The sequence below is a fragment of the Mauremys reevesii genome, linkage group 6 (genome assembly GCF_016161935.1).
Source record: "Mauremys reevesii isolate NIE-2019 linkage group 6, ASM1616193v1, whole genome shotgun sequence".
Classification (NCBI taxonomy): domain Eukaryota; kingdom Metazoa; phylum Chordata; order Testudines; family Geoemydidae; genus Mauremys; species Mauremys reevesii.
In genome coordinates, this window is record NC_052628.1 from 109,680,487 (window position 1) to 109,703,195 (window position 22,709).

General features: G+C 40.0%; 2 protein-coding genes across 9 annotated transcripts in view; one reads left to right on the top strand and one right to left on the bottom strand.

The window, feature by feature from the left end:
- The window catches only part of IFT74 (intraflagellar transport 74), a 62,166-nt gene that overhangs the window by 1,647 nt on the left and 37,810 nt on the right, over positions 1-22,709 (top strand). For 3 of the 5 annotated variants that reach the window (XM_039543083.1, XM_039543085.1, XM_039543082.1), the window contains exons 2-8: positions 3,350-3,493; positions 4,834-4,969; positions 8,237-8,285; positions 9,079-9,177; positions 9,370-9,430; positions 13,726-13,785; positions 15,210-15,271. In XM_039543083.1, coding sequence (XP_039399017.1) covers positions 3,374-3,493; positions 4,834-4,969; positions 8,237-8,285; positions 9,079-9,177; positions 9,370-9,430; positions 13,726-13,785; positions 15,210-15,271 — 587 coding nt within the window. In that variant the 5' untranslated portion in view covers positions 3,350-3,373. Of the gene's footprint in view, positions 1-2,297; positions 2,321-3,349; positions 3,494-4,833; positions 4,970-8,236; positions 8,286-9,078; positions 9,178-9,369; positions 9,431-13,725; positions 13,786-15,209; positions 15,272-22,709 lie in introns of those variants that run through there. The other 2 variants (XM_039543084.1, XM_039543086.1) reach the window with 2 other exon arrangements.
- LRRC19 (leucine rich repeat containing 19) overlaps positions 17,082-22,709 on the bottom strand; it is a 34,581-nt gene continuing 28,953 nt past the window's right edge. For all 4 annotated transcript variants that reach the window (XM_039543089.1, XM_039543087.1, XM_039543090.1 and 1 more), the window contains 4 exons: positions 21,959-22,051; positions 19,661-20,165; positions 19,205-19,399; positions 17,082-17,410 (listed from right to left, as the gene is read on the bottom strand). In XM_039543089.1, coding sequence (XP_039399023.1) covers positions 17,082-17,410; positions 19,205-19,399; positions 19,661-20,165; positions 21,959-22,051 — 1,122 coding nt within the window. The remainder of the gene's footprint in view (positions 17,411-19,204; positions 19,400-19,660; positions 20,166-21,958; positions 22,052-22,709) is intronic.

The following is a 22,709-nucleotide window of genomic DNA, read 5'->3' on the forward strand; positions in this document are numbered from 1 at the left end:
CTCCATCCCTAGTGCCCGCACCCCCCAGCGCTGCCCCCAGTGCCCCCATGCTCCGCCTCCATCACTAGTGCCCACACCCCAGCGCTGCCCCCAGTGCCTCCATGCACCGCCTCCATCCCTAGTGCCCGCACCCCAGCGCTGCCCCAGTGCCCCCATGCACCGCCTCCATCCCTAGTGCCCGCACCCCCAGCGCTGCCCCAGTGCCCCAAGCACCGCCTCCATCCCTAGTGCCCGCACTCCCAGTGCCGCCCCAGTGCCCCTGCGCCGCCTCCATCCCTAGTGCCCGCACTCCCCAGCGCCGCCCCAGTGCCCCCATGCGCGCCTCCATCCCTAGTGCCCGTACCCCAGCGCTGCCCCAGTGCCGCCATGCCCCGCCTCCATCCCTAGTGCCCGCACCCCCCAGCGCTGCCCCCCGTGCCCCCATGCACCGCCTCCATCCCTAGTGCCCGCACCCCCCAGTGCCGCCCTCAGTGCCCCCATGCACCGCCTCCATCACTAGTGCCTGGTGCACTTCCCAGCGCCACCCCTAGTGCCCGGTGTGCCACCCCTAGAGCCCACACCCCAGCACCATCCCTAGTGCCCCAGCACTGCCCTAGTGCCCCCCATTCACCACCTCCATCCCTAGTGCCCCTGCGCTGCCCTTAGTGCCCCACCCACCAGCACCTCTCCTAGTGCCCCCTGCGCTGCCCTGGTGCCCCCCATCCACCATCTCCATCCCTAGTGCCCCCCAGTGTTGCCTCCTAATGTCTAACATCCACTAGCTCAATCCCTTGTGCCCCCAGCGCCGCCTGCTAGTTTGCCCCGGCACTGCCTAGTGCCTCCCTCCACTAGCTCCATCCCTAGTGCCCTCCAGCGCTGACCCGAGTGGCCACACCCACCAGCTCCATTCCTAGTACCCCCAGCACTACCTGTAGAAGCCCCTGTCCCTAGCCCCACTCTAGTAACTCCCATTGCCGCTCCTGGTGCTCCCTAACAGTCTCCATAGCCCAACCACTTCTCGAACCCCTCCAGTGCCACCCCTAGTACTCCCCACAACTAGGGTTGCCAATTTTGGTTGATAAGAACATAAGAACGGCCATCCTGGGTCAGACCAAAGATCCATCAAGCCCAGTATCCTGTCCTCTGACAGTGGCCAATGGTAAGTGCCCCAAAGGGAATGAACAGACAGGTTATCACCCAATCGCAGCTTCTGGCAAACAGAGGCTAGGGGCACCATTCCTGCCTATCCTGGCTAATAGCAATTGATGGTCCTATCTTCCATGAATCTATCTTGTTCCCTTTTGAATCCCGTTATAGTATTGGCCTTCACAACACCCTCTGGCAAGGAGTTCCAGAGGTTGACAGTGTGTTGCGTGAAAAAATACTTTCTTGTGTTTGTTTTAAACCTGCTGCCTATTAATTTCATTTGGTGGCCCCTTGTTCTTATATTATGAGAATGGGTAAATAACACTTCCTTATTTACTTTCTCTATACCACTCATGATTTTATAGACCTCTGTCATATCCCCCCTTAGTCACCTCTTTGCCAGGCAGAAAAATCCCAGTCTGATTAATCTCTCTTCATACGGAAGCCGTCCTATACCCCTAATAATTTTTGTTGCCCTTTTCTGAACCTTTTCCAATTCTAATATATCTTTTTTGAGATGGACGACCACATCTGCACACAGTATTCAAGGTGTGGGCGTACCGTGGATTTATATAGAGGGAATATCATATTTTCTGTCTTATTATCCATCCCTTTCTTGATGATTCCCAACATTCTGTTCGCTTTTTTGACTGCCACGGCACATTGAGTGGATGATTTGAGAGAACTATCCGCAATGACTCCAAGATGTCTTTCTTGAGTGGTAACAGCTAACTTAGACCCCATCGTTCCTGGATGTATTCCTGGAGATTTCATCACATGACATGATCTTTAATTAAAGATTAATCTTTAATTCCTGGAGACTCCAGGCCAATCCTGAAGGGTGGGCAACCCTACTCTCACCCTAGTAATCCTTAACAATCCCCACTGACCCTAGTGCCACCCCAGTACCCCAAAGCTTCCAGCACTATCCCAGTACCCCTTTGAATTCTCCCCACACTCCCAGTACCAGCCCATATTCTCCCCACAGACCTAGTACCCCATCTTTTCCAGTGCCACCCCTGGTACCTCCCATAGCCCCTGTGTCACTCCTAGTACACCTATATCGGGTCGTATTTTATCGGGATATAACACAAATTCGGATATAACGCAGTAAAGCAGTGCTCCGGAGGGGCGGGGCTGCACACTCCGGTGGATCAAAGCAAGTTCAATATAACACGGTTTCACCTATAACGCGGTAAGATTTTTTGGCTCCCAAGGACAGCGTTATATTGAGGTAGACTTGACTCTTCCCTAACAGTAGAGGTGTACTTCTTAACAGCCCCTAATGCCCCCAATACCACCTCAGTATCTCCAGTGCCACCTTATATTCCCCTCACACCTCCAGTGCCACCCCATATGCCTCACAGAGCCCTAGTACCCCCATCTCTCCAGTGCCACCCCAGTATCACCTAACAGTTCCCATAGCCCAGGGATCGGCAACCTTTGGCATGTGGCCCGGGCCAGTTTGTTTACCTGCCGCGTCCGCAGGTTTAGGTTTGGCCGATCGTGGCTCCCACTGGCTGCAGTTCGCCGCTTCAGGCCAATGTGGGTGGCGGGAGACGGTGGCCAGCACATCCCTCAACCCGTGCCGCTTCCTGGAGCCTCCATTGGCCTGGGTCGGTGAACCGCAGCCAGTGGGAGCTGCGATCGGCCGAACCTGCGGACATGGCAGGTAAACAAACCCTGGTGGGCCCCGTGCCAAAGGTTGCTGATCCCTGTCATAGCCCATCCACACTTGTATCCCCCACAGCCCCCAGTGCCAGCCTGTATTCCTCCACATACCGCAGTGCCACTTGTAAATCCCCCCTCAACACTAGCACCCAATACCCCCATCCTCCCTGTGTCACCCTGGCTACCCACCCATCCTCCTAATAGCCCCACTGTAATCCACACAATTTACAGTGCCACCCCTTATACTTCCTTCTGCTCCCTGTATTCCCCCACATTCCCTGTGCTGCACCTTATACTCCCCACCCACTCAAGTATTTCTAGTATTCCCACAGTACTCCCTATATACCCAGTACTCCCCCCAGCATCACCCATTATTTATACTCCCTGTATACCCTAGTACCACCTTACATCCGCTACACGTTCCTCACACCCCTCAACTGTCCAACACCCTCCATTCCTCTCCCAACACACAACAGGCTCCCTTAGTAATGTAAAGGATCCTTACTAATAAAGGATCAGTTCTGATTAAAGGACATCATCTGTTTCTTTCCAGAGAGAAGTTTAAAATAAATAGAAAATGGCAAGCAATCACAAGCCACCTACAGCTCGTCCTACTTCAAGAGGAGGAGTTGGGCTCACAGCCAGGCCTTCTTCATCCTTGTTACGGACGCCATCAGCAGCCAGAATGGGAACAGGGGTGTGTTAAAGTGATTTAATATGTTTGTTTTGAATGTTTAGATTTTATCCTGATTTTTTTCTCCTGAAGACTTGTGTGCCAGCAGTAATTGTAATTTAAGGTAGCAGTTTGTATTCTTTTTTGGTATTTCATATTTCTTTCTTCGTTCCAAGAAGATTTGTCTGTTGTATGTTAAAGGAGGTGGGCTGGAAGCTGTTATTGCCATATATTGGATGAAATATATCTTTTAGAGTCACAAGTGGAAAAAGCAAAAAGATCTGGTTTGTTAGAGAGGCATCAAGTCACCCTTCGTCAGTTGCCTTCCCCTATGATTTGGTTCATGTCATGGGAGTAATTTACTCTGGGTCTTCAGATTGCCTCTGGTCCTTTTATTCTGGTATGGCCTGCAAAGGCCAAGTAAAGGTCAAGCCCACAGTACTTAAAAGATTACTGGATCTACAAGCTTAGTGCATCCCACATCTGGTATCCTCAAAGGAGCAAAATGCATTTTGCAGAAGTCCTAAGGCATCTGCTGATGCACTGTGGGACTAGAATAAACAGGTTTGGACTTTCACTTTCACAGTTCAATCCATGGTTAGAAAGACTTGGCTCTTCCCTAACAGTCTGTCCTCTCCAACCAAACTAGAGACATTTGTTTGGAAGAGCAACAAATTGTTCTTCCTTAATTTATGCACTTTTCGGTAGCCAGTAGGCTAGTTTTAGCCTACACCTCTGTTGAAATAGGAGATTTTAATAAAGAGTAGCCAATTTCAATAAAGGGAAGCATCATATGTGAGGCCTGAGAATGAGACTTGTATGTTTTTCTCCACACATAAGTAGAAACCTGAGCTTTATGGAGATTTTGGACAGGAAAATCAATCGTGCTATACCTGACAATTAAAATAACAGTCTCACTGAATCGATTTTTTTAAATCTAATGCGGGGGAGTGGGGAAGGGTGTTATTGGCACTAACTGCTAAAGGATAACCACACAACATGATAAGCAGAACAGTGGGAATTCAGTTTACACTACCATTTGGGCAGAGGTCAAACCTGAGGGAGAAAAAGAACATCGAGAATGCAAATAAAATAGCCTTGAGTCTCAAAAATAAATATAAAGAGATGTCTGTACTAGAGGTTTTGATTTGCTAGTATTATAGTATTTAGATTTACTTCTAACATTTTTGGTATAAATTATCACCTGCAAGAAAAATACTGCTAAAGATCTAATGTACTAAGTAAAATACGTATGTTAGTTTCTAATTTTTAGAACAGTCCAGACAAGCTTTTAAATGTTAAATGTTCTCTTAACAACCACATAAATATAACAACTGGTTTATTATTCTGTTGTCTTTGTCTAGATGCCTCCTGGTACATCGAGGCCTGGTACTCGTGGTGGTCTCCTAGGTACTGGAGGGGTGTTGTCATCTCAAATTAAAGTTGCAGACCGTCCAGTGACACAACAAGGGTTAAGTGGAATGAAAACTGGAATGAAAGGTATTTTAATATATGAAGAATTCTCATCTTAGTACAGGAAAGTGTTTTTAACACTGTCAATGAAGCAATACAATTTGGGGAAACTGGACGGCAGAGGATCTTTTATGGCTCTAGTGCCTCTAGTTTGGGACAGAAACTTGAAATTTGGCAATGAGATAGTCACTAGGTCAGACGTGCCTTTTCAAGGTCCTTGGGCAGATTTGGCAGAATGTATAGGGATTTAAAAATATGGCTTGCACATATTTGAATAACGGCCTTACTATATTCTGTTCATATTATGCAAGCATAAGGGTGGGTGTGTATGGAATCTTAGCCTTGTCTCATTCCATAGAAAGTTTGATGTTCTTGTGGAATTTGGAGCTTTGCCTTATCTATGTGATCTACTTATGTGTGTATTGAATGAGGCAAGGGGGCAAATGAACCAGCCTCCTGAGTACACATCTTGTGCAAGACAGAGGGTCTTACAAATGTCTAGAAAATAGTTCCATGTTATTTAATGTCTGTGTTTTATCGGTTTTTCTCTTAGCATAGTTTCTGTGTGGAATATCTGTAGGTTTTTAGAAAGAAAATTAAGGTTGCAAAGTGAAGCACTCAAAAGTCTGCTTCTTGTGCTAGTGCTTTATGATATGCTTTAATTATGCAAACGTGTATTTTGTGTATTGAATGAGGCAGGGTTACATAGTGAATGAATGGGTCATCATGTGATTCCATCTCTCTTTTTAGGAGAAATTCTTTTTTCAGTTACCACAGTGAAAATTCAGAGTGACTCATTAAGTGGACATACTCTAAATTTACATTGCTGTAATTGAGAACAAATTTTGGCCCTCAGGGTACAGGATGAATGGCATATAGTGATTATGGCCCTGGTCTAAGGACTTAGAAAATATATTGTATCTTGAGTTTGATTATATTTCCTTATTTACAATTGGAGAAAGATTTAATTGATAAAGATCCTAACACCTTTAACACCAAAGAAAAAATTCTGATTGCAAAGTCAAAAGTTTCTTATCTGTGTATAAGTAGATTTTACAAGTTCAGAGAAAATACGTATCTTTAAAATAATCTTTAAAATCTCTTTTATAACTTCAGGTTATTCTTATGACTCTTTATGAATCATAACAATAAGAGTTCCCCAAATTTGTGAAGCGTCAGAATAAGAGAGACAGGGTAACAATTTAAATGGGAATCCTAAATCATTTCAAAACATACAGAAGTGAGTCAAATGTCTAACCCAAATATTTGTGTAAGACTAACGCAAATTCATTAAATGATTTGGCGTCTTCAATGTTTTCTGTTAGTTTTAACATTCTAAAATTTCAGGATTTCATATTATTCTCTATAGTTTCCATTTTATGATTCCATAGATTATGTATAAAAAGGAACTCCAGTAAGAGACTTTATACTTTCACCCTGATCTTGCAAAATGTGAATTTTATTCTCCAGTTATTTTGTAGACTGTTCTACATTATCTACCCTCTTTTCTAATACTACAATTTTAGAATGCACTAAATCACCACCAGCATCAAATAAGTCACATTTTGACTCGAGGACATGGATCACAGAAAGCGTGGAAGTTAGTGAGGTATCTGAAATCTTTTTCAAGGAAGAGTAATAGGGAGATTTTTTTCCTCTCAGCTGAACAAATTGTGATGTAAGGACCTACAGCTAGTAGGGATTAGGGAGGGGAGAGGCAGACTAATGAGTCCATCTTTCTACTATCTTTGCTTTTAGAAATCTCAGAAGTAGCAGACTTTTCTATGCCTGAACTCTACTTACAGTATTCACATCTCTAGGGCGACATTTGAAAACATTAATATTAAAAGAAGGCATAGATTGAGTCTCCTTCCAGCACTGCAGAACGTTGTCTATAAATACTTTACTATACAACAAATTTGTATACAGTTGTAATCACATTGATCTCACCCACAATTGGACTATGGTTTGATGTCAGAAATACAGCTCCAGGGTGAGGGGACTTCAGATGTCCTTCGAGGTAGTGGGTTACAACTAGAACTGTTGCTTTTAATTCCAGGGTGTTCAGTTTAGGTCCCAAAATTCCTATCACGACTGTCCTCTCAAAGACTCCGATTTAGCTGTGCCCACTAAGCATTGGGAATAGCTGAGGGACAAGATGGGGGTGAATAGGAACTATTTGCAACTCATCATACCTAAGGCTGGTTCTATACCAGCCCAGACCGCAGCATTGTTTAGAGGTCCTTTGTCGTGTGGCTATGGCTCCAAGGAGGTTGGCACCACAACCAATGATTTCTGGGGAACAGCAGTGCTCTGGCCATGTTACCAAAATATCCCCTATGTTGGAGGTGGCTTAATGTTGGTGAAAGCCCCATTGGCTGGATCAGCTGTCTTTACAGTCCATTTGCTGTTGGAATGGCACAAAGGGGCCATATTGTAGAAGAGAGTCTATCCTAGAATCACCACTGAGCAGGTGAAAAAGAAAGGGCAGGTAAATAGCAGCTAGATTTACAGTAGACTGTCACCCCGAGAGAGCCCGCTGATTCATATGTCACCTCTTTGTGCTGTGCGGAGAATCTGTTTCTTGTGTGCTGTGATGTTTAGCCTGTAGAACTGGGGGAAAGCATGTGATGCACCTCAAGGTGATTTCAGCTTTATACAGCGTGAAAAGAGATACAGCTCAGGGCAGGGAGAACCTGTGTTTTTAAAGGACTCATTCAGCCTGATGGCATGGCTGGGCCGGTACAAACTGCAAGAAAAGTCAGTCAGAGCTTGGGAGGCTGGAGAAGCATAGAGGAACCAACTCTAAAGGATAGAGGAGACTAGAACAGCACTGGAGCTGAACGTGAAATTCTAAGCTTAGCTGAGGGTGAAGAGTGTAAGAAATCAAAGTGGGGTTGAAACTCTATCCCTGAATTAAGTGTTCCTATGATGCTTTTTAACTTGTATGTCTTTATTTTTAATATGTGCTTGGTTTTTGTAGAGAACGCACACATTAGGGCAAGTTATTGCAAGTTTTCCTTAAATCCTCCATATCTTTTTAGGATGAGGTCATCCTCGTGCAAGGTTCATCTCAGAAATTTTCAGTTGCTTAAGTAATCTAAATCCTCACCAAAGCCTAACATGCATCTCAGATTTCATCTGTATTGATTGAATAAAGGCTGTATGAGGACATTCTGAGGGTGCTGGTTCTCTGTTTGGAGTATAACTTCAACTCGTCCTTTGTGAACTTAATTTGTGTCTCATTAAAACTTATTTTTTTCTAATGAAATGTTTCTTGTTCTCTTTTGTTAGGTCCTCAGAGACAGATTATGGATAAATCCTATTATCTTGGACTGCTTAGGTATGTTAGTGTCAACACTTTCAAGCTGTAGCATAGTTAATGTCTTCTCCCTCCCCCCACCCATATCAAGGAATAAAATACAGCAGCATAAATGGATTAGGTTGGTTGTTCACTTATGATGAAATTCTCCCCATTATAAGGCTTTCCGGGATGAGAAGGGCCTTTGTAGATCCTCTATCCTGGGGTACTTTTCAACCTTAATTCCAAGAATAAATTTGCTAAATTAACATAATTTTTCGTTATTGCCCTAAGTATCTTATAAAGCACTTTGTCATGTTCAGTCAAATTTCTGTGTTGGATGGGCACTCCTATATCCTCTTACATATAGAGGGTACCCATGTTGTGAAACTGTTGTGGGATAGGGTGACCAAATGTCCCAATTTTATAGGGACAGTCCCAATTTTGGGGTCTTTTTCTTATATAGGCTCCTATTACCCTCCACCCCCTGTCCCAATTTTTCACATTTGCTGCCTGGTCACCCTCTGTGGGATTGTTCTACTGGAACAACTGAACAATTCTACTTTACAGTTACACCAAAGGGGAGAAAATACTCTTAATTTAAATAAAATGAACTTTTTATGCTATCCTCCTGCTTTATAACTGTTTGAGTTTATCCAAGGTAGAGCCCTCTTTTTTATTTCTTTAGCTGATCCTAGAGCTGTTTGAAACAACCTGTAATACAAGAGAGATGCCTTGAATACATACATTTATAATATAGTATTAGTTTTATCCTACAGTATTTTAGTTGTACATTTTAAACATACAAGTAACTTTTTGTATTTCTTTTCTATAGAAGCAAAATAAGTGAACTCACAACAGAAATAAATAAGCTTCAGAAAGAAATAGAAATGTATAACCAGGAGAATTCTGTCTATCTGTCATATGAAAAGAGGTGAGTCATGTTGCAATTAATGCAGCGTTAGCATAGCCAAATGGCTTGTCAGGACCTTGTCTTTTGTTATATCAGACTTGAATATCTATACTGTGCAACCTACAGAACTATAAAAATGGATACTTGTTCTGATTTTGCTTTGTTGTATAAAACACGTAATCTCAAAAACTTGAATTTTTGTTCTTTATCTAGGGCAGAGACTTTAGCTGGTGAAATCAAAGAATTTCAAGGTCAACTAGCGGACTACAATATGGTATGCTATGGTTAGCTGTTTCACACTGGATTTTCCCCCATTGCTTTTGCATGGTGAACACACTGGTTTTAACCTTCAGTATTTTTTTGTATGACATTTCTCCATTAGAAAGATTTACTGTTTAACACTGCTTTAATTCACTTATTAAAAAGGAAACAAATGCTTGCCTTGTTATCTCATAAGGATATTTACGCCCACACATACATTTTAGTGTTTTTATGATTAGACGCAACTTCCTCTTACAATATCAGAATTTGATGTTTATTACACTATGTCATTGGAAAAAATAATTTCCCTTGGCTTTTCAGTGAAGTCTCTGATTACGTGATCAATGACCCCGATGATAATTTGGGAGTTGTTAATATATGATCATAAGTACAACCATACTGAATCAGACCAATTATTCATCTAGCCCAGTATCTTGTCTTCAGACAGTGGCCAGTGCCGCATGCTTCAGAAGGAATGATCAGAACAGGTTACTTTCGAGTGATCCATTCCCTGTCATCTAGTCCCAGCTTCTGACATTTGGAGATTTATGGACACCTGGAGCATGGGGTTCTGTCCATCACTATCTTGGCTAATAGCCATTGATGGACCTATCCTCCATTATCTATTATTTTTGAACCCAGAAGTCTTCACAATATCTCTTGGCAACAGGTTTCACAGGTTGACTGTGTTGTTTGAAGAAATACTTCCTTTTGTTTGTTTTAAACCTGCTGCCTATTAATTTTATTGGGTGACCCCTAGTTCTTGTGTAATGTGAAGGAGTAAATAACACTTCCCTATTCACTTTCTCCACACTATTCATGATTTTTTAGACCTCTCTCATATCTCCACCTTAGTCATCTCTTTTCTAAGTTTAACAGTCCCAGTCTTTTTAATCTCTCCTCATATGGAAGCTGTTCTATACCTCTCATCATTTTTGTTGACTTTCTGTGTCCTTTTCCAATTCTAATATCTCTTTTATGAGATGGAGTGACCGGAACTACACATAATATTTAATATGTGGGAATACCATGGATTTATATAGTCTCATTATGATATTTTCTGTCTTATTATCTATCCCTTTCCTAATGAATCCTAACATTCTGTTAGTTTTTTTTGACTGCTGCTGCACATTAAGCACATGTTTTCAGACAACTGTTCATGATGACCCAAGATCTCTTTCTTGAGCGGTAACAGCTACTTTAGATCCCCTAATTTTGTATGTATAGTTGGGATTATGTTTTCCAGTGTGTATTACTTAGCATTTATCAACATTGAATTTCATCTACCGTTTTGTTGCCCAGTCATTCAGTTTTGTAAGATCCCTTTGTAACTCTTCGCAGTCTGATTTGGACTTAACTATCCTGAGTAATTTTGTATCATCTGTATATTGTGCCATCTCATTGTTCACCCCCTTTTCCAGATTATTTATGAATATGTTGAACAGCACTGGTCCTGATACAGATCATTAGGGGACCCCGCTGTTTACCTCTTTCCATTGTGATAACTAACCATTTATTTGACCCTTTGTTTCCTGACTTTTAATTAGTTACTGATCCACAAGAAGACCTTTCTTATCCTATGCTTGCTTATTTTGCTTAAGAGCCTTTGGTGAGGAACCTTGTTAAAGGCTTTGTGAAAGTCCTGTTACACCCTTGTCCACATTCTTGTTGACACCCTTAAGAGTTCTATTAGATTTGTGAGACAGGATTTCTCTTTCCAAAAGCCATGTTGGTTCTTCCCCAACATATCATGCTTCTTTTTGAATCTGATAATTCTGAACTTTCATGTAGTTTCAACCAATTTGCCTGTTGCTGTAGTTAGGTTTACTGGCCTGTAATTGTCAGGATCACCTCTGGAGCCTTTTTTAAAAATTGGCATTACGGTAGCTATTCTTCAGTCATCTGATTCAGAGACTGATTTAAGTGATAGGTTACATACCACAGTTATTAGTTCTACAGTTATATATTTGAGTTCCTTAGGAATTCTTGGGTGAATTCCATCTGAGTCTGGTGACTTATTACTGTTTAATTTATCAATTTGTTCCAAAACTTTCTCTGTGGACACCTCAGTCTGGGACAGTTCCTCATATTTGTCACTTGAAAGGAATAGCTCAGTTGTGGGACTCTGCCTCACATCCTCTGCAGTGAAGGCTGATGCAAAGAATTCATTTACTTTCTCTTCGATGGCTGTGTTTTCCTTGAGTGCTCCTTCAGCACTTCAGTCATCCAGGGGCCTCACTGGTTGTTTGGCAAGCTTCTTGCTTCTGATGTTTTGTTTTGTTTTTTTAATTGCTGTTATTTTTTTGTCTTTAGCTAGTGTCTCTTCAAATTGTTTCTTGACCTGGCTTATACTTTTACACTTGACTTGCCAGAATTTATGCTCCTTTCTATTTTCCTCACTAGGATTTGACTTCCAATTTTTAAATTATGCCTTTTTGTCTCTAAATTCCCCTTTTACTCTGCTGTTTAACCATGGTGGCATTTTTTTGGTCCTCTGACAGGTTTTTTTTTTATTTGGAGTATATATTTAATTTAAGCCTTTATTATGGTGTTTTTAAATAGTCTGCAGTTTGCAGGCATTTCACTCTTGTGACTGTTCCTTTTAATTTCCCTCATTTTTGTTTAGTTCCCTTTTTTTAAGTTACATGCTACTGTGGTGCGTTTCTTTGTCTTTTTTTGCCCAACAAGGATGTTAAATTTCATTACATTATGGTCACTATAACCAAGCAGTTCAGCTATATTCCCCTGTTGCACCAGATCCTGTGCACTGCTTAAGGCTAAATCATGAATTGCCTCTCCCTTCGTGGGATCCGGGACAAACTGCTCCAAGAAGCAGTAATTTATGGTGTCTAGAAATTTTCTCTCTGCATCCCTTCCTGAGATGACATGTACCCAGTGAATATGGAGCTAGTTCCCCCACTACCTGCTTTGTCATTCCTATACATTTTGTACCCTGATTTTTAGGGTCCCATAGATTTTCTTTATTCCACCAAGTTCTTGTGATGCCTATTATATTAATAGCCTCATTTAATGCCAGGCACTCTAGTTCACCCATCTTAGTATTTAGACTTCTCACATTTGTATATAAGCACTTGCACATTTTGTCAATATTCAGTTGCTTGCTTTTGTGTGTTATATTTAAATGGGGTCTCTTATGCTTTACTCTTCCTGACTAGCTTCTACCTGTACTTTACCAACTTCTTTTCTATCCACTTTACTTGGATGGAGAGTTCCCCCTTTAATAAATTCATCCCTAAGGGATGTCTCTACCCAAACTATGTTCCTCTGCACCTGTCAGCTTTCCCCCAGCCCTTATCTAAAAACAAAAACAAAATCCTCTAAACCTGTTGAATTTTACATGTCAGCAGTCTGGTTCCTTATAGCTGATCACCTCTACACTGATACCTCGACTACTAAATGTTACAGTGTTTTCTCTTTCAGTACCTTTATATATCTAGACATTTTTAGCGATAGTCTACAACTTTATTGTACGTGTGCATCACAATAGTGTGACTTTAAAAGGATTCTGTCAAGTTGCCTAGACCTGAAATGTTAGTTACTTTAAAATAATTTCAATGTGATGTAGAATGCCTTCTATATTCTAAGACCGCAGTTCTTAGAGCTGATCTGTGTGGACAAAGAGGATGTGTTTTGAGGAACTTTATATTGTTTAATGCTCCAGTTTACTGTTTTAAAAAATCCCAAAGAATAACCTATGCTTGCATAAAATCATAAAAACAGTGTTTTCTATTGGTTGTGCAGTAGTAGTTGCCTAACTAACAAGCACTATTTTGAAGTGTGTTCGTAGCCATTGTTAAGTTTTTAAGAAATTTAAGCTAATTGGACAGATACATTTTGTTTCAAATTTGAAGTGGAGTTGAAAATTAGCCTTTCTTTCTATATGTCCGTAGGAAAGGGCAAAATCAGTTGAGAGAGAAAAATATTTTGAGGCTTGTAAGAAGGAGAGGGAAACCAAGGAGAGTATTTAAAAAAAAAAATGTACTGATATTATAAGTAATCAACTTTGCTTTGGATGTGAGAAATCAATACCGCTTCTGTAATATTAATGTTATTTATTATTAATTTTCTATACAGTTATATAGAACTTGTAAGAATTATGAAATATGAAGCTTACATGTAGTATATTAAAATTTCTAATTTCAGATTTTTGTTTGCAATACTATATCAGTCACCTCTTTCGTAACATTTTCAAAGAGTGATTTAAGAGTTTTCCAACTTCTTGTATGTTTCTTTAATGTGATTAAAAAGAACAGAGCATTAACTGTCTGAGCTTCTTTCTTGTTTCAGTTAGTGGATAAACTTAACACCAATACAGATATGGAAGAAGTGATGAGCGATTATAATATGGTAAGAGTTTAAGGATTTGCCATGTTAATATAGCATTTACAATAAAAATATATATCTGCATTACAACTTCAATACTTCAAATGTTTGTGCATTTGCATGCTTTTGTTCACCTAAACAGTCTAATGACTGTAATGAGATTATTCAGGTGAGTAAAACTAAGTATGTAAGAGTTTGCAGGGTTGAGACCCACATGACTGCCTGTGTGTATTGTGTTAAGCACACGTGTAAGTGTTTGGAGGACTGAGGCCTTAGTAATAGAATTGTGACAGCATAAAACTCTCTTCTGTCTCAAAGTTTAGCAAACACTTTATAATTGTTTTCCAGAAACAGGATTGATAGTTTTAAAAAAATTAAATAGATGAAAAGTTTCTGTTATAAAAAACTCATCAAGGTATTTCTTATATGTTTTCAGTGAATCCAGTTCTTTTTTTTGCTTCCCAAGGAAGCGCATGTCTAAAATTTAGATCTCGAGTATACCCTGAAAACACTGCATGGGATATTAAATGTGGTATCCTGGCATCCCAGATTCATTGTGTTAAAATACTGTGGTTGACATCCTAAATCAACATCTGTAGAGCTACAATTATTGAAAGACTGACTAAACCTTTTCATCCAGCTGTTTTGACCCTAATGCTGGGGCATCTGTGTTGGTCAGTGACAAAATTGCTCTTAGAATCATCCTCAAAGCCCATGATATTTCTCTATTTAAGATAAGAGTGGTATGTCTCCCAACCCAAGGTACCAATATTCACATATATCACACATTATTTGGGTGGAAGGCACAGAAAACTAATCAGCTGAGAGGCTGACTACATGCACCAGTCTTCCTAATAAATTCCCCAGGCTTTTGAGTTTTTCTTCATTCTCCTCCACGCTCTACCCTTCAAGTGACTCCAAAGCAATAGTGCATTAATGGGCCTATGGTATGTTCAGAAGCAAATACATATCAGCTGTGCTTTCCCTTGAAGTTCTTTCTTAATTTCATAAGTTTGCTGGAGGGTTCCTCCAGGCACCAAAACTGTGCCAGTGCTCACTGTGTTCATAGTCAGAAGGAACTTTTCTTTGAAAAGAGGCTTCCAGCAGCCTGAGACGCCACTGAGAATATTTTTACCCCAAGTGATCCATCCTGATTATTAATAAAAACACTGATATGCAGTTTCTGTGATTACAGCTCCCATTCAAATGCAGGCTTCCAATGGGAATTACAGTTACAGAATCCATCTCTGCAGCATCAGATAGGCCTTTGGGGTAGGAAGACACTACTATTCCTTCCCGTCTCCATTCTGGTCTTCCATTCCTCTCGTTCATTCAAATGTGTGTATAACCTTGGATGAATGGATAGTATTTATATTTTCATTAGTGTCAAGTATCCTTTCATGCAAAAAACTGTTACTCACTGATTATTGATTTTTTTTTTTTAACAGCTAAAAACTCAAAATGACCGGGAAGCTCAGAGTATTGATATAATTTTTACAGAGAGACAAGCGTAAGTACATCAAATATCAGAAAATTGAATTTTAGCATAAAATAGCTTATTAAAATGGGTAAGACTGAAGAAGTGATCTGATTGATTGGGGGATTTTTAACTCAGAAAAATATTGCCTAAGAGGTGAATGTATGCTCTACAAGCATTACTGAATAAAGTTTGTAAGAACTAAAACTTCAGTCACTCAGTCAACTTTTTAAAGTACAGCATAGTCCTAAAGTACATTTAAAATATTGTTTCAATGCATTTTATTAAAGAAGTTGATTTCTAATTAGCTGAAACACATAATGGGTTTGTTCTCTAGCCAATCAGAAATTATCAGGTCAATAATCGTACAGGCTATACTGTCACTACTGCATCTTGTTTCATTAAATATTGCAATTAAATATGTCATTCAGTACAACAAAAGTGAAGCTATTTAAAAGAACATTATGTAAGAATCAATGTCTCCTTTAAAAACAAACACTTTGTTCTTTGACAGCTTTTTGTTTCTTCGAGATTGCTTATAGTTAGTCTGACTTCCTGACTGAAACAAACAAATGTTATCATAGCTATCATAACACAATTAAAATGAGTTATTTAGTGATTTCTAAATACACTAAAAATGACCACATACCTGCTAACTGTTTTATAAATACACCACAAGTTTTTGTAGTGTGTTTGTTTTTACAGTTGGTGCCAATTCTGTCCTCATACATGCCTAAATCAATAGCATTTATTCCAGTGGGTCTATTTGAGGACAGATTTGGGTCATTAATGTTTCAAATCTTGTTTTTTATACAATGCAAAGGTCTTGTGACTTTAAAAGTTTAATAAAAAATTATGAAAAATGGAGCATTTTGCTATCCACTGTATTTTATAAACACTTTTGTGAAATAATGTGAAATACATTTTTCTTCTAATATTAAAAACAAATGTCTATTTTCTCATTTACCATAAATTATTCCTTAAATAAAATTATGTTTTCCTATATCTCAACAACCTGATTTTAAGAATATTTGAAAATCTTGAAGAGATTCATCTACCTGCAGTTTAAAAACAGAAATGTCTCAGTGTTTTCTTTAAGTTGCTAAAAATATGTACTGCATTGGCAGTTTTCAAATATTCATAATGTTAACAAAAAAGACATCAGGCAACAGTGGCATTAGACAAAAAGGTGGTTGGTTTATAATTATGATAATATGTCCTTGGATGCATTTAAATGGTGGAGGTGAGACAGCATTTTTGTTTTGCTTACTCAAACAAATACTTTTTGTTTATGAATAAAGAAAACTTGAGTTTGGCTTAGCTGGAAAATCCCAAGTGCTCTAATCAATGCTTTTAGTTTTGCCTATTGGATAGTGCGTTGAATTGAGACTCAGGAGACCCCTGGGTTCAATTCCCACTTCTGCCAGTGGCCTCCTGGGTGACATGGGCATGTCACTCCCCCATTCTGTTCCTCGGTTCCTGACTGTAAAACAGGGGTAATGATGCTACCTTTGTAAAGTGTTTTGAGATCTACTGATGAAAATACTATAGAAGAATTAGGTGTTATTTTACCCCATTATAATCAAACAGTGAGATTTAAATGACAGATATATGGAGTATATGCTTATGTACTTTGAAATATTTGTTACTGTGGTAATAGATGCACATCACCAGATTTCTTACCTCTACAGTTAATACATGTGCCACACATTTGTCCAAAAGAGAGAGATTGAGAGCTTTGAGTTCTATCTATAGTAGAAATATTTATATACAAGATTTTGAATGGATTAACCCTATATAATCAGCTATTGAAAAACCAAATTATCATCCATTATATAAGAATTTAGACCTCTTCAGTTAATTCAGGGTCGTCTATGTATTTGTCCTCAATAAATCCATCCTCGTCAAGTATAAATGTATGAGTTTGTTCAAATACTGTAATGGAATCTTGCTCGTTGGTGTTTGATATTGATGGAGAAGTGCTCAGATCAGTTGCGAATTCATTATCATACATTTCTGGTTCATATTCTTTCAGCTGTCGGTGATTGTAGCTGATCAAGTAGAGGTACCAAAGTGGGCATTTTATGACAATAAAAATCAGTAGTGAAGTGCTTAGGACAAACACCAGAACACCCAGCAGAAAGACCCAAGTTTTGCCGAGAGGTGGAGAACCTTAAAGAATACAAAAGAAAGTAAAATCACATTAAATTAAATATCTTAAACCAAAATAACCAGCTCCTTGCATAATACCCAAAAGAACTATGATATTAATTGCTTCATGGCCCAATAAGGGACTCATGGAAACAAAGTGATAGAAGAATTCTTGAGACTCTTTGTACAGCATTAATGGAATAGTAAGATTTGGGCAACCAAAATCTGTGCACGGAGAACAAACTTTTTACGTGCGGGTACCTAAGTCCATATTTTCACCCTCTAGATACTCAGAATGTGCTGTGTGGCCAAGTTTAAACAAGTAACTTCTTTTTAGGGCTGAAGGTCTGTTGAAATGTTCTGGGCACATTCCACAAATCATTATTCAGATTTTAAGTGAACTTTAGATTCATCCCTGGAATAGGACAATAGAACGTGTAATTGACTTTCATTTTCAAGCTTCAAGCTGACATGGTTGCCCTCTAGAACATCTACATCCAGATAGTCACTTTTTAATTTTCTTTCATTTTGCACATCTCTCTAGATATATTTCCTTTATGATGAAAATCCCAACAGATCATAGCTGCCAAGAATCTTTATTTGCAAATCTACCCTGTGTGTTCACAGTGCTGGCTAGTGTCCAGGGAATTATGGCAGCTGCTGCATCCTAAGGGATTTTGTGGCTGTGCTGGCCTCCTAGGTATAAAACGATCCAGAGATTGCCATCCCTTTCTCCCACTTCGGTCCTATTGGTCTCTTTGTGCAGAGGAGAGAGAGTCTCAGGAGCAGGAAGTGGAGCTGCTACTCTGAGTGGAAAAATGCAGGGGAGCAGAATCATTTGGCTGGAGGATGAAGTAGAGAATAAATTGTGGGTCAAAAGGGAGAGGAAGGGGATCAAGTAGGGGGTGGAGGTGGTTCAAAATGGGACACCAATGGTGAAGAAAGTGGTGTAAATACTCCTTCATGTTTCCAATAGGGGTAGGGTGGGGAACAGTCATGGTGCCCTCCCACTGAACACATCAGAGGTTAGGGGGAAGGGTATGGGTAAGTAAATCAGTGGACCTTGTTTACATACCAAGAAGAAAACTAAAAATAGGAAGGAGCCTGTTTCAGGCATAGAAGATTGTGGGCGGTTTAACTGGGTGGCTTGATTGTAGTTCATTTAAAATACAAACACTCAGATGGTTATTTGAACCTCAAATATTCTTCTCACATCATTAGTTTATAGATATTATTTTACAATATTCCATAATGGAGTTCTAATTCAGGTCAGTTTTGAGCTCCTGATAAAGTTAAACATAACATAAATTCCATATAATGTGAACACAATATTTCTGTGCCTAGAAGCAGGGGCGGCTCTAGGCACCAGCAAAACAAGCTGGTGCCTAGGGCGGCAACATCTAGGGGGCGTCCCCTGTGGCCGCGGGGGGCAGCGGGCTGGGTCGGCGGTCCTGCAGCAGTCATGCCTGCGGGAGGTCCACCGGAGTCCCGGGACGACTGGACCTCCCGCAGGCATGACTGCGGCAGCTCAAGCGGAGCCGCCGGACCCGCGAACCGTCCACAGCCGCGGGAGGTCCAGCCGAGCCACGCGGGACCAGCGGTCCCTCTGCAGTCATGCCCGCGGGAGGTCCGCTGCTCCCGCGGCTCCGGGGCGCCTCCCGCGCATGACTGCTTGGGGCGGCCAAAAAGCTAGAGCCGCCCCTGCCTAGAAGCACAGCAATCCCCATATCCCTAACTTATTTGGAGAAATGTCCCATAGCACTAGTATTGGACAGTGCTATTATGAAGTATTAAAATGAAACATCAATACATCACCTGGATGTGATGCATTGCTCCTAATATTGTTGTTTGAAGAGTTGAGAGAGGATGTTAAAATGGCAGATGTGGAAGGTGTAGTGATTGCTATAGAACCTCTTCTTGAGTCACAATCAGCTTTTTGGATAGGTGCTGTCTTGATAGAAGATTTGTTCCAGACATCTGGATATGCACACAGAGTGTCATTTTCACGTTCTGAAAGTATGAATAATAAAATGGTAATGAAAGATTATATTTATAGGGTCTGTGCTGCACTGTGAGATATTGTGATATATAAGTGTGGTTCATTATTAATTAACAGTATTAAATCATATTTTATACATGAGGGCAAGCTGGATGAGGTGCAACCAGGTAAGACAAAAATAATGCCGGTTGATTGGAGAGAAACAAACACTGCAGAGGGATTACTTTTGTAAATACTGTAATGTCCTGAATGCTGCTGTTGTCAAAACTTACCCAGTGTCACATTTGAGGTATTCAACCATTTCTGTAAACTGAGCAGGCCACAGGAACAATTCCATGGATTTCCATTTAAGGTAATCAGTTTAAATGATGCTTTTACATCGAAGTACTTCAACAAATTGTCCTGTAGACTCAAAATCATCAGGTTTTTTAGTGATGCAATTGTGTCAGAATCCAACTGGGATATTTTATTATGATTTAGATACAATATGGATAGTTGATTTAGGCCTTTAAATGCAGCCTGTTCAATTGTACTGATATAATTACTACTAATATCTAGAATTGTGAGTTTTGACAGATTGGAGAAGGTATTATTATGTAGCACAGTAATGGCATTTTCATTCAGATAGAGTTCCCTTAAGTTAATAAATAGCTGCAGAACCTTTTTGTCAGTATCATTTAAAGTAATGTTGTTATTGCTAAGATACAGTTTAGTAACATTTTTACTTAGGGAGGTAGGGATAGAAGAGTAATTCTTTGCAGATTCCTCACAAGTGACCTGTTGAAGGGAAAGAGAAAAACAATATAAACATAGAAAATTACAAATTATTTTCTAGTAAGGAGGGTTGTTGGTGGAGAGAGAAACAGTGACAAGCACCTGCAGTGCAAAAAAACCTTGTAACCAAGTGTACCAACTCTTTGAGGTCCAAAAGGAAAGCTGTCCTGGGCCCGTACTATCCTATTCCTGATTTTTCTTAAAAATATACTTGTGGGATATACTGAGGTGGTGGAAATCATCTCAGGCCTTGTCTACACTACAGGGAAAAGTCGATCTAAGCTATGCAATATGAGTTACATTAATAGCATAACTCAAGTCGACGTAGCTTAGATCTATTTCCCGTGGGGTCCACACTATGCAGTGTCAATGGGAGATGCTCTTCTCTCTGCTCCTCTTACTCTTCTCGATCCGATGGCGTACAGGAGTCGACAGGAGAGCGATCTGTGGTCGATTTAGCGGATCTTCACTAGACCCGCTAAATTGACCGACGATGCATCGATCACCACGCACCAATCCCCCTGTAAGTGTAGCAATTTTGGAGTGTGGAATTCCAAGACATGGAGGCGAAACTCCCCTATGTGGTGAGGGGTAAAGCTGGGAATTAATGACCAAGAGCAATTAGGAATGTAATGTGAAGTTTTGGCCAGGCCTGATGGGAAGGGGGCTGAGTATAAAAAGAACTGCCTTCCTACATAACCAGAAGATCCCTGAAGAAAGGTGTAGTGACTAAATGAAAGGAAGGGGGCAAGAGTTTGAGAATTAACTCATTTTTGGTTTCTCTTTATTTTTTGTTCCATATGTAAAGATATTTATTTTAATAAGATTTTCAGACAGACCTTTTGGAGAAAGATTGAGTTCACTAAAGATTAAATCTTTATTGCAACCAAGACACTTAAACTAATTTGGTTTTCTGGGTTGAAACTAACCTACCTGAAGTCAGCTCTGAGAGCCTACTGTACTGATTTTATTCTGCATACCGATGAGTACACTGAGACCTGTTTTATTTTTACAAGATGGTGGATTTGTCATGTGTGTATGTGTAATTTCCTCTCACACAGATTAGTGCAAAAGATAAATAGCAAAGTTAGTTCTAGACATGTAGGCGGTGAGTCACGTCCTTAATGTAAGCAGAGTAATCAATGTAACAGCAGTTTAATCACCTGACTGTCCATCATGACACCCAAAATATAACTACAAGAAGGAGGAAGTGATTCAATTAAAATTTTCTTTGGAAAGAGTGAGGTGAAAAATCAAATTCTATTCTCTTATTACTATTATTGTTTTCAAAAGCTGTAGGGCTGACTTTGTGAAGTGCTGAACTCCATCAACACTCTTGGCTTGAGTGGTATTTGAGGGTGCCCAGCAGCTTTTTTGAGCTTGCTCCAAAACTGAATGAAGTCAGGGAAAAGACCTTTGACGTCAGTGGGTTTTGGATCAAGATCTGAAAACATAAACATATCAAACATGTTTGCAATTCAATAAATTTAAAAGTGCAGCCTTGTCATAATGATTTGCATTGGGTTATTGTGCAATTAAAAGAAAGCCATGTTGTTTATTCCATTTCTACATGCTTCCACCTGCAGGTTGTTGAATCTCTCTCTCTCTCTCTCCAGCTATAGCTATATATAGGCTTTGTATATATACACCATAAGGTATTGAGGTGGTTGAAGATGGGACCATTGTTAAAATACATAATGTCTTTGATCTACAAGGCATCTCCTGTAATTTCTATGGATCTTCTACAAAAATGAGCAAAAATTAAACAGATTCGTTTATATGGTTATAAAACTTACAGAAAGAGAAGTAATATTGCAGTCAGTCGTGACTGGATTGGAAAATAGTGCTCCAATCCAGATCATTAGCCAAGGGATTTTCATGTTCAAAATCTAGAAGAGAGAATATTTTTGCATGTTAGGGCCAAAATTTAAATTGCTATATTAGTAGTTTAAAGGCATGCTCCTGGTGAAGATGGTTTTAGTAATGTAAACAAAAGTGTTGATTTATAGTTGAAACAAATGTTTCATCATAACTTACTGTTTTTCTTACATAAATATTGCCAAGAGCCTAAATAAGACTCTAATTGGAGAGAGAGATGCATTTTAGCCAAAATAGCTGCAGCTTTTATTGAATTGAGCCAAACCTGAAACCAACCAGGAAGCTTTTGTGCAGTCGATCAGTATATGTGGTGACCAGCACAGTCAATGGAACTCATAAGCTGTCTATTATTCGTATCATAGGATAGCCCCCTATGCACCGACCTATTCATCTGTGCTTTGGAGCTAGGTAACCATGGTGCTCAACATGCTGTGTTGGGGTCTTTGAACAGGGATGCACACTATCTATTGGAAATCATGAGTGCTTTCCTTACAGAGGCTATTCATTTTAAGATTAACCTACCTCAGAAATTGTGCAAATGACACCTGGTCCATCTGCTCCTTTGAATCAGGGTTGATTGGCAAGATATAGCCAACCCATCAAGTAATAAAGTAAAAGTGAATGCAAACCATGTAAGCTGTATTAAAGGATACATGCATGCAGCATCTT